Source organism: Cydia amplana, chromosome 11 (genome assembly GCF_948474715.1).
Source record: "Cydia amplana chromosome 11, ilCydAmpl1.1, whole genome shotgun sequence".
Taxonomy (NCBI): Eukaryota; Metazoa; Arthropoda; class Insecta; order Lepidoptera; family Tortricidae; genus Cydia; species Cydia amplana.
The window spans coordinates 17,659,884-17,670,942 of record NC_086079.1 but is presented as its reverse complement, the minus strand read 5'-3'; the positions used below and the strand labels follow the sequence as shown (position 1 = coordinate 17,670,942).

The following is an 11,059-nucleotide window of genomic DNA, read 5'->3' as shown; positions in this document are numbered from 1 at the left end:
TTTGTCCGTTTTCAAGAACAAAGTTCGGCATATTTTGTTTACTAGTAATTGAAAAATTGTTTCAAGTAAATATTTTGCATTGTTTTCTTACTTTATTTGCGTGTTGTACTCACAATTATTGAACTATACCTACGGGTAATTTAAGTAACCTATTTACTTTTCATTGTAATAGTCAACTTAGTAACGTATGAAACTTTAGGCCTATTTTTAGTCATTTTTGTAAGACTTATTTGTAAAAGGCTGTTTGTTTTCTAAATAAAAAAATAAAAAAATTGGCCCATTGATATTTTATTTATCGCTGCGTCTTACGTAGGCGAACAACTCGCGAACGTGATTAAAATTACCCCAATATTTGATAATATTGGGGTAATTTTTAATTATATGGTATCCCCGGGTTTGTGACGTCATCTATGTCTATCCCTTACGGGGGCACGCGGTAGGCCACATCTATAGAAATACTACCATCTATGGTGTGGTGTCACTAAAGAAATCGTGCAGCGGTTTCCAACATGGCAATTTATAAGATGTGTACTAGGGGAACATGAGTGGGGGTGTGGTGTCACTAAAGACATCATGCAGCGGATTTTTAGCAAAGCATTATAAATATTATAAGTATTGTAACATTTATAACTATAGTAATATGTGCATAAAATTACACGTAGGTAGGTTTTCGAGTTTGTAAGACAGTTGGACGCTTTGACAGATATTGTTTGATCAATAGTACTAAGGGCACATAACATTGTCAGAAGTAATTGTCACTTATCTGTATCCGGGCGAGCACTGTGAGTTTCGTAGAGTAAAGGGGACGCTTGGGGTCTGCCTTCCTGGCTGCAGGTGCGCCCCTGGCCTAGTTGAGTTATTTGGCTTTCATTAGTGATCAAAATAATAGGTGATTTGTCGTCTTTCCTTAAGTAAATTCGTCCATAGCTGGTCCAACAGTATTTGTAGAATTTAGCCTTTTTTAGGTCTCTTGCTAGGAAGTAGAGTCTGGCGGCATGGGGGGTTAGTTGTTCCGAAACGTAGACGGGCGTATCCTCTCCGACCTTGAAACCTAGGTGCTTTGCGCGCAGGCTTTCTGCTTTTCTCATATTAAAGTCCTTACACTTTTTTAGTACGTCGTTTTTGATTAAGGTAGATGTAGTTTCTATTACGACGGTCGACGTTTTGGAGTTATCTTTTTTATTTTTAAGGCGATAAATATCCTTGATATCCGATGTTCTTATGGGGCAGTTTATGGTGTCGCCCAAGTTGGTAGCTAGACTAAGTAGGTTTTCTTTAGTTTCCATTTTTTGCTCCGGGACGTTTCTGATCTCGAGGTTTGATTTGCGGCAGTAGATACTGGATAAGTGGAATCGCAATAGAGGTCACGTATAGTATGGTCATGTAGGACCTGCCCCGATTAGTAAACACCTGCTCGTTCACACAAACACGCACAGCAATGTCACACGTCCACCCTCGCCCTCGGCTCTCGTGTAACTGACGCGGCATCCTATGCGGTCTGCGCCCGAGACGGTGTGTATCTATTTATGTATAGATACTACCTAAACACTACATCCCTTCCTTATTAAAAGACTTTTTATTTTCATTGCAAATCATATTTATTATCTGCCACATTAGCTAATTCCTTTAGTTTGATTTGATTACATAACCTAATCGCTATCAAGTACATAGTTAATCCCTGTCACTTTCGTCTCCTCCCATCGACTTCCATTCTCCCTCCACTTTCTTTAGATGTAACACGTTCCTTCTCACAGTTTGTCCTGTCTGCTCATTCCTTACTGTGACATCTCCACCTGTTCGAGTTTCTACTACATGTGGGGTGGGGTTGTAATTTAAACTTAATTTATTGTTTTCCATTTACTTTACATAAACTTTATCCCCTTCAATTAGATCACTCTCTTTTGCTTGACGTTTCCTATCCCCGTATTCCTTTCCTTTTTCCTTTTGTTCTTTATCTTTATCTCTTACTTCCGAATCATATTCATTTCCTGTTTCTCTTAAAGATGGTATTGTAGTAACTGTATAAGTCACTACACGTAAGCCTTTGTTTGTGCGAAGCGAGGGTGACAGCGTAGAAGCGATGAAATGACAAAAGCAACTTCAACTTTTTAAACTACATATAATAAACAAACAAGTTAAAGCGTTACAATTTAAACTACGCGTAAGCAGAAGCTATATAAAACAAGTGCGCGGGCGCATGCGAGCGCGGTCTGAGAGCGAGTGGTGGGTGCCGATGCCGCGAGGGAACCGGCCCGCCGGGCGACGGCGGGTGATGCGCGCAGCGTGCGGGGCGTGTGACGTATGCCGCCTAGCCGATGGTCCAAGTGCCATAAGTTGAGCGGAGCGGGTAGCGAGTTACCGCTACAAGTACTCCCCCGCTGAGACCGTGACTACGGGCGATAGTAATCTGGGAATCTGACTGTTCGCCCACTCTTCGTTCTTCTCTCGGTCTCTTGCTCGGTCGTTTTGCTGCCATCTGGAGTACTAGCACGTGCCGGTTGCTCGTCCTTCGCCATATAAGCCGGTTTGAGGCGATCTATGGTGACGGTAACTTCTTTACCCTGCACTAGAATGGTAAATGTCTTCGTCCCTCTTCTAACGACCTTGTAAGGCCCAAGATATGCTGCCTGAAGAGGTCTTCTTGCTGGGCCCTGCCGTAGGAAGACATGCGTGGCTGCGTTGAGATCTTTTGGTATGTAGAATGGCCGAGTACCATGGCGGGACGCCGGCTGCGGAACCAGCTTGGCCATATGAGCACAAAGCCGGCTGGCGTAGTCTTCGTAGTCGACCACCTGATCCGGTGATGTAGCCAGGAACTGCCCAGGCAAGCGGAGTGGCTCGCCGTAGACCAGTTCGGCTGCAGATGCCTGGATATCCTCCTTCCAGGCGCTCCTAATCCCGAGAAGTACTAAAGGTAAGACCTCAGTCCATGATGGTGACGCATAGCACGTGATAGCGGCTTTTAGTTGCCGGTGCAGGCGCTCCACGAGGCCGTTGGCTGCCGGATGGTATGCGGTAGTAGTGTGATGCTCGGTGCCCATCAGTTTTGCCAAGGACTGGAACATGCGCGACCCGAACTGGCGGCCGCGGTCCGTTGTGATGCGCTCTGGACAACCGAAGCGTGCGACCCAGCCAGCCAGGAATGCGGCCGCGCAGGTCTCTGCCGTGATGTCTTTCAGTGGGTACGCCTCAGGCCATCGTGTGAAGCGGTCGACAGCTGTGAGGCAGTACCTGAAATCATTAGATGGGGGTAAAGGACCGACAATGTCAATGTGGACATGTCGAAAACGGGCTTGAGGTGGCTTGAATTGTCCAATTGGTGAGGAAGTATGCTTTGTTACTTTGCAACGCTGACAGTGCACACACTCCCTTGCCCATTGTCGACAGTCTTGCCTCACGCCAGGCCATATGTATCTATGCGTGACCAATCGAACTGTAGTTTTGACGCCAGGGTGACTTAGGTTGTGGAGAGCATTGAATACCTGACGCCGATGCGTTGGCGTGATGTACGGTCTAGGCTCTGGAGTTGACACGTCGCAGTAGATTGGCACGTTTGAATGTGGAGTTGTTACCTTCTGCAGGTCTAGCGAAGAACCATCTCTGAGTAGGTCCTGTAACTCAGTGTCTGTCTCCTGGTCGCGGGCTAAAGACTGGTAATCAAAGGGAGTAAAGGCGAGTTCCTCAATTCGTGATAGTGTGTCTGCCACTGCGTTGTCCCTGCCGGCTATGAACCTGACATCAGTGGTGAATTGGGAAATATAATCCAGGTATCTATACTGACGTGGTGTACAGTTGTCTCTGCGTGTGCTGAATGCGTATGTTAGCGGCTTGTGGTCAGTGTAGATGCTGAAAGTACGCGCTTCGACCATGTACCTAAAGTACCGAATAGCCTCGTAAATTGCAAGAAGCTCTCTGTCATACGGGCTGTACTTTCGTTGTGCTGAGTTTAGCTTCCGCGAAAAGAAAGCTAATGGCTCCCATGCGCCATTTCTGAACTGCTGGAGCACAGCACCAACCGCGACGTCTGATGCATCTGTCTGGATAGCGAGCTCGGCCTTCGAATCTGGATGCGCTAGAAGTGCTGCTCGTACCAGTCTGTACTTACAAGTTTCAAAGGCCTCCGTTTGCTCTGCATTCAGCTCGATTGGTTTGGAGCCTTTCGTCTGTTCACCGCCGAGTAGTAAATGGAGTGGAGCTTGTATTGCCGCTGCCCCAGGGATAAAACGACGGTAAAAATTCATCATACCCAGGAACCTCCTTAACTCCTTCGTGTTCTTAGGTACTGGAAATTCCTGGACGGCTTGTACCTTACTCTCCAAAGGGCTGATACCTTGTGCGGATACTGCGTGTCCTAAGAAGGTGACCTTGGATTGACCGAAGACGCACTTCGCGGTGTTTATAAGCATCCCGTAGTCCTGCAGTCGTCCGAACAGCTGGCGGAGATGCTGTTGATGCTGAGCTTCTGACTCTGAGTAGACGATTATGTCGTCGATGTATCCGAAGCAAAAATCGAGTCCCTTCAGCACTTCATCCAGAAAGCGCTGGAATGTCTGGGCTGCATTTCTGAGGCCAAACGTCATGTAAGGGAACTCGAATAGGCCAAAAGGCGTGGTGATAGCAGTCTTGGGTATGTCGTCGACAAAGACTGGTATCTGATTATACGCCTTGACCAAGTCTATGGTACTAAATATCTTCTTACCTGTCAGCTGGTAAGCGAAGTCTTGAATGTGCGGCACTGGGTAACAATCAGGTATGGTTCGTGCGTTGAGAGCCCTGTAGGAGACTACAGGGCTCTCAACGCACGAACCTCTCCAACCGTCATTCTTTTTGCGTGCCAAATGTAGTGGAGAGGACCATGCACTCTCTGATCTCCGAGCAGTACCACTGCGGACCATATCCTCAAACTCCTTTTTCGCTACGGCAAGTCTCTCTGGATCCAGGCGACGCGGACGGCCGGAGACCGGTGGTCCTGGAGTGGTCCTGATGTGATGCTCCGTACTATGCTTTGGAGTGCCCGGCTTACCAGCTGGACGGGTAATGTCTGGGTACTCACGAAGTAGTTCGCGGAAAGGCGTACTCCTACTCTCCAAGGCCATCATGTGTACGGAATATATTTCCTCGCTGCTGCCAGGGACCCTGGCCGGAGTGGTGAGTAAAGTTATGGCGTCGATCAGGCGTTGGTTTCGGACATCGACAAGAAGGTTATAGAATCCTAAAAAGTCGACGCCGATGATGGGTTTTGAGACGTCAGCCACTGTGAAGCGCCACTCGAATGCTCGACGGAGACCTAGATCTAAATGGAGGTTCAGGAGCCCATAAGTGCCAATCTCTGTGCCGTTAGCGGCAAATAGGAGGTACTTTGTCCTCGGACATGCCCCCCGAACAGCTGACCTTGGGAAAACACACAGGTCTGAACCCGTGTCTATGAGGTATTGCACCTTCGTCGTACGGTCAGTGATGAACAGGCGGCGGGTTGTTGCTGGGCAGTCGCTCGCCGCTACTAGTGGCCGCCCTGAGCGTTTCCCGAATGATAACTGCATGGCTGCTTGCACGTCTTTGCTTTGTTGCCAAAAGTGAAATGATACCAGCAGTGAGGATGACCTTCGGGACGTTGTCTGGAGCGGGATCGGCCTCTTGACCTTGAATGAGAGCGAGAGCGTCTGCGGTGATTAAATGATCCAGACCTTTGACCTTGAACCTTAAGGAGGCTTTCTACTTGCCGTGTCAGTTCCTCTACCCGCTGTTCCAGAGCGGTACCTGGCACGCCCGAGGAGGTGCTGGCGACCTTGAAGGATGGCTGCGTTACGTCGACGACCTTGTCTGCCAGGCCTGCCAGGGTGTCGAGGTCCAAGGTAGGCTGAAATGCAACAACAGTCTGTACATTAGGTGGTAATCTACTGGTCCAAATTGTCCGAATAAATTCCTCTGGCATGTGCGGACCAGCTAAATCCTTAAGATGCCTTAGAAAGTCGGTCGGCTTCCTGTCTCCAATTTCCTCATGCTGGAGTAGCTGCAGGGTTTTCTTTTCGCGTGAGACAGAAATACGTTGAATGAGCTCGCTTTTTAATTTAATATACTTGCCAGTAGCTGGGGGATTTCGAAGAATGTCTTTGATTTTGACCGCGTACTCTGGGTCGAGCTGGCCGCACACGAAATGGTATTTTGTCTCGTCCAAAGTGATGCCAGAAAGACTGAATTGGCTTTCTAACTGCGCGAACCAAACCTCTGGTTCGTCTGGCCAAAATGGTGGCGGACGCACACCCACTCGAAACACATCACTTGGACCACCACCCAAATGTACCGTACCTGGACCGGATCTGTTGCCAACCTCCATCGGAGGCGTCGGATTACCAGCACCGTCACCTGGACTTTGCACATTTCCCGTTCCATCGTTCATTGTTGAAGGTTTCTTCTTGTCGCCGACGCTCGTGTCCACTTCCTTTGTCGCGGGTCACCACTTTGTAGTAACTGTATAAGTCACTACACGTAAGCCTTTGTTTGTGCGAAGCGAGGGTGACAGCGTAGAAGCGATGAAATGACAAAAGCAACTTCAACTTTTTAAACTACATATAATAAACAAACAAGTTAAAGCGTTACAATTTAAACTACGCGTAAGCAGAAGCTATATAAAACAAGTGCGCGGGCGCATGCGAGCGCGGTCTGAGAGCGAGTGGTGGGTGCCGATGCCGCGAGGGAACCGGCCCGCCGGGCGACGGCGGGTGATGCGCGCAGCGTGCGGGGCGTGTGACGTATGCCGCCTAGCCGATGGTCCAAGTGCCATAAGTTGAGCGGAGCGGGTAGCGAGTTACCGCTACAGTATTTTATCCCTGCATTTCCTCCCGAAAAATAGTTCTGAAGGTGATTTTTTTGTTGTTGAATGTGGTGTGGCATTACACATAAGCAGATACTCAAACAATGTTTTCTTCAAGTCTTTCTTTTCCATGTTTCCTATCTTCAGCCTTTTCAATATATCCCTATTCTGCCTTTCGACCTCGCCATTCTGCTGAGGCCAATAGGGTACTGTATTGAAAAGAGTGATGTTGCATTCCTTCAAGAACGACTTGAACTCTTGGCTGATGAATTGACGACCATTATCAGCCGTGATAGAAACTGGATACCCCAGCCTGCTAAACATTTCATCCAATATCTTGATAATTTGAGAACTGGTAATATTCTTCGTTACTTTAACCTCTTTATACCGACTGTAATAGTCAACAATTACTAATAGGTAGTCGCTGCTGGGCAGTGGTCCCAATAGATCAATCGCTATGTCCACCCATGGCTCGGAAGGTAGTTCGCGTCTTTTCATAGGGACCGGCGGGTTCGGTGCACCAACTAAAGTACATCCTTTGCAACTCTTAACAAGGTTTTCCGCATCACGATCTATTCGTGGCCACCACACCTTAGATCTTAGCCGACCTTTCATTGCCACGATCCCCGGGTGCCCTTCATGCGCAGCTTCAAGGACCGCCTTTCGTAGTTTCAAAGGTATGACAATTCGATTTCCTCTTAAAAGGATATCATCATAAAAGCATAACTCACTTTCGAAGATCTTGTATTCTTTTACCGAATCATCCCAGCAGCCTCCGTATAGCCCCGATTTCACATTGGTAATTTCCGTATCCTTTGCAGACTGTTCCGTTATATCTCTCATGGAAACAGCCTGAGGTCTTGCATGTTCCACAATCTGACAGACATGCTGATCTTCATATAGAGATTTAATAACCCCTTTTCGATGACACAATCGGGATAAAGAATCCGCTATATTCGATTTACCAGATTTATACTTAATATTATATGTGTACGACTGCAGACGTAGGACCCACCTTTCTATACGAGCACAGGGTTTTGATTTCGCACCAAACAGAATTTCTAGCGGCTTATGATCCGTTATGAGGTCAAAAGTTTTTCCAAAAAGGAAAATATCGAAATGCTCGACAGCCCATACTAAGGCCAAGGCTTCCTTCTCCGTCTGGCTATAACGTCGTTCACAGTCAGTTAACGTTTTGTTTCCATAAGCTATAATACGTGGCCCCTTGTCGTCCATTTGAACCAAAACCGCTCCCAACCCGACAGGACTCGCATCCGCAATGACCTGGGTTTTATCCTTAACATCGTAGTAACCGAGAGAGTGTAATGTCGTAAGATCTTTTTTTAACAAGTTAAATGTCTCTTCTTGATCTCTGCCCCAATGCTCTTTTATGCTCGCATTTTTGCTAAGTTTTTTCCGTAATATCTGTTTTAATGGTTCAGTCGTAGTAGCCAGATTTGGTACCCATTTATTTATGTAGTTTACCAAGCCCAGGAAGCTTTGTAGTTCTTCAACCGTATTTGGTGCACCAAATTTTTCGATACTGTCTATATACTTTTTTAAAGGTTTGATGCCTTCCGGGGTGAGCTCGTGGCCAAGAAATTCAACCTTCTGGACTTTCCTTATGCATTTCTTGTCGTTGAGTAACACATTGTTGTCTTCCAAAATTCTTAATACCTTCTCTACCCTACTGTCATGTTCTTCCTCTGTACTCCCAAAAACCAATATATCGTCTATGAAGTTAATTACCCCTTCACAGGAAATCACCATTCTTTCTAGTATTTTTTGGAAAACTTCCGGAGCACACGTGATTCCAAACATTAACCGTTTGTACTGAAACAAACCTTTCGATGTTATAAAAGTTGTAATGTGCCGGGAATCAGCGTGCAGTTCAATCTGGTGAAAAGCATTCTTGATGTCGAGTTTGGTGAAAAACTTAGCCTTGCCGATTTTAGGCAGCAGATTGTCCATTGTGGGTAAAGGGTGGTTCTCCCTTAGTATAGCGGCATTTGCTCGCCTCATGTCAACACAAAGGCGTAATTCACCGTTCTCCTTGAGGATTGGTACCATGGGAGAAACCCATCTAGATGGTTGCTTTACCTCTTCTATTATTTCGGAATCCAGCAACTCTTGTATTTTTTCGTTAACTTTCTTCTCCAGAGGTATGGGTATCCGTCGGTATGGTTGGGCGACTGGTTTTATTTTTTCGTCGATTGGAATCTCTACTACGACATCCTTGAACTTGGGAAATTCTTTGGTGTCGACTTGATTGATTCCCACTCCGACTTTTAGAACTCCTAACTCTGTTGCTGAATCTCTTCCTAATAAATCTCTCGTCCCTCCATTGATGACGTAAAATGTAGCGTGTATTTCCCTTACTCCTGCTGTAACCGCTGCCTCAAATGAACCTTCAACCTTTAGAGGTGTATCAGTTCCGTATGGAATTAGTCTTTTAGTCGGTCTCTGTACTTGCTTGTAAACCTTTGCGTTATCTTTTTTCAATTTTTCCCAAGTCTCGACAGTAATCAGGTTTGGTTTACAACCAGAGTCCACTAAAAGATCCGTATATACTCCCCCAATTTTGCACTTTATGGAAGGATCATTATCGTTATTTACGTTAAAAACGTACTCGACGTCCTCATCATCTACACAATTTATCTTCACGTCTCTCTTCGTCCTTTTATTCCCTTTGCTTTTACCTTCCTCTTTCGTTTTATCTAACGTAGCATCAATTTTCCTTTTCTGGCCTTGTTTAGTTCTGCACGATCGTACAAAATGTCCTATTTTTCCACAGGAATGGCATTTTTGAGTCTTTGCTGGACAAGAACTGTCATTCGAATCATGTTTTGGGCTTCCACATCTTCCACAATAACTATTTTCTCTCTTTTTGTCTCGTACATTCTCCTTGCTCCTAATCTGATTCACCTCATTTTTTTTTGTCTTATCATCAAAACCTTCTAGTTGTTGTTTTACTATTTCCAAAGTATTCCCTTCTGTTACGATCCTTTCAAGAGTAATGTCATCTCCGATGGTCAAAATCTTTTTTCTTAGTTCCACAGAAGCACATTTCTCTGCAATAAGATGATCCTCCGTTTTGTCAAACCCACATTTGGTTGCTTGCTTCCTCAGTCTAACTAGAAACGTTTCAAATCTTTCTGTTTCCTCCTGTTTTATGAGCCGAAAAAGATGTCTTTCATAAACGCGACTTTGTTTTGGCCGGAAATAAGCATCCAATTTTTCGATTGCTATTTTAAACACATCGACACCTTCACCTGATTCTACTGATGCTCCGGGCAGATTGTAATAAATTTCTTGCAACGCGGTACCTCCTAAAAGTAATAGCGTTGCCCGTTTCTTTAGTGACGTTTGAATTTCTGCCGCTTCCATATAAATCTCCAAGGATCTCTTCCATTTTTCCCACCTTTGGCCCATTGACCCATCGCTACCTTCTAAATCTAATTTTTCTGGGGTTGGCAAGTTGTTCATGGTGGCGTACTTCGGGAGGTCAGGTGAAGCGACCTGAAAAATATACCTACATTGTAGACCTACAATTTATATTATTGAAAACTTTTTTTTTTCCGACTAACTAGCGTTTACCGACATGTACTTCAAATTCGTCTCTTTTTATGCTTCACTCCCAATTTACTGGTAGCCTAAAAAATTGCAATATATAATCCAATTTAATGGAAATTTTAAAACCTCAACAATTCCAATTTAATGGAGTTTTAAAATCACAGACACCAATTTAATGGTCGTTTTGAGACCTCGGTTATCCCAATTTAATGGGAGTCTCAAAACCACAGCTATTATATTCCAATTGAATGGATATTTCAAAACCACAACAATTCCAATTTAATGGAGGTTTGAAATCACAGACAGGCAGATACCAATTTAATGGTTGTTTTGAGACCTCAGGTATCCCAATTTAATGGGAGTCTCAAAACCACAGCTATTATATTTTAATTAAACAGGTGATTAAAACTATTATTTCATCACCACAATACTATTTCTATCAAATTAATCACCGTACCTACTTTTGTCGCAATAAGGACAAACAAAACAAACCAGCTTACGTTGCTATTCCTTCTAATTTGCATTGTCGTAACTAAACACCAGTTTTATTGAAATCACTTACATCTTTACACGTAAATTTTAGTTCCAATCGAATATCACGACATATTATGAAAAATAGTTTTTGTTTTTAGTTAATATGTAGGTACCTACTAAAATAAAACTATACGGAAGTGC

The 11,059-nt window shown here is 44.9% G+C and overlaps 1 protein-coding gene across 1 annotated transcript; it reads right to left on the bottom strand.

Moving 5' to 3' along the window:
• Positions 1–6,811: 6,811 nt before the first annotated feature.
• On the bottom strand, positions 6,812–10,223 carry LOC134652354 (uncharacterized protein K02A2.6-like). Its single transcript, XM_063507526.1, has 3 exons — positions 10,138–10,223; positions 8,297–9,569; positions 6,812–7,687 (listed from the first exon to the last, which is right to left on the bottom strand). Exons 1-3 carry the CDS (start codon positions 10,221–10,223, stop codon positions 6,812–6,814), a joined length of 2,235 nt encoding a protein of 744 aa, XP_063363596.1.
• Positions 10,224–11,059: the final 836 nt, after the last annotated feature.

Bases quoted from the DNA above. Each gene is read 5' to 3' on its own strand.
- LOC134652354 (XM_063507526.1), bottom strand. From the start codon at position 10,223: ATGGAAGAGATCCTTGGAGATTTATATGGAAGCGGCAGAAATTCAAAC. The intron at 9,570-10,137 runs GTACCGCGTTGC...ACGATCGTGCAG, and splicing joins AACGCTATTACTTTTAGGAG to AACTAAACAAGGCCAGAAAA. The intron at 7,688-8,296 runs GTAAACTACATA...CATGTCTGTCAG, and splicing joins TACAAAGCTTCCTGGGCTTG to ATTGTGGAACATGCAAGACC.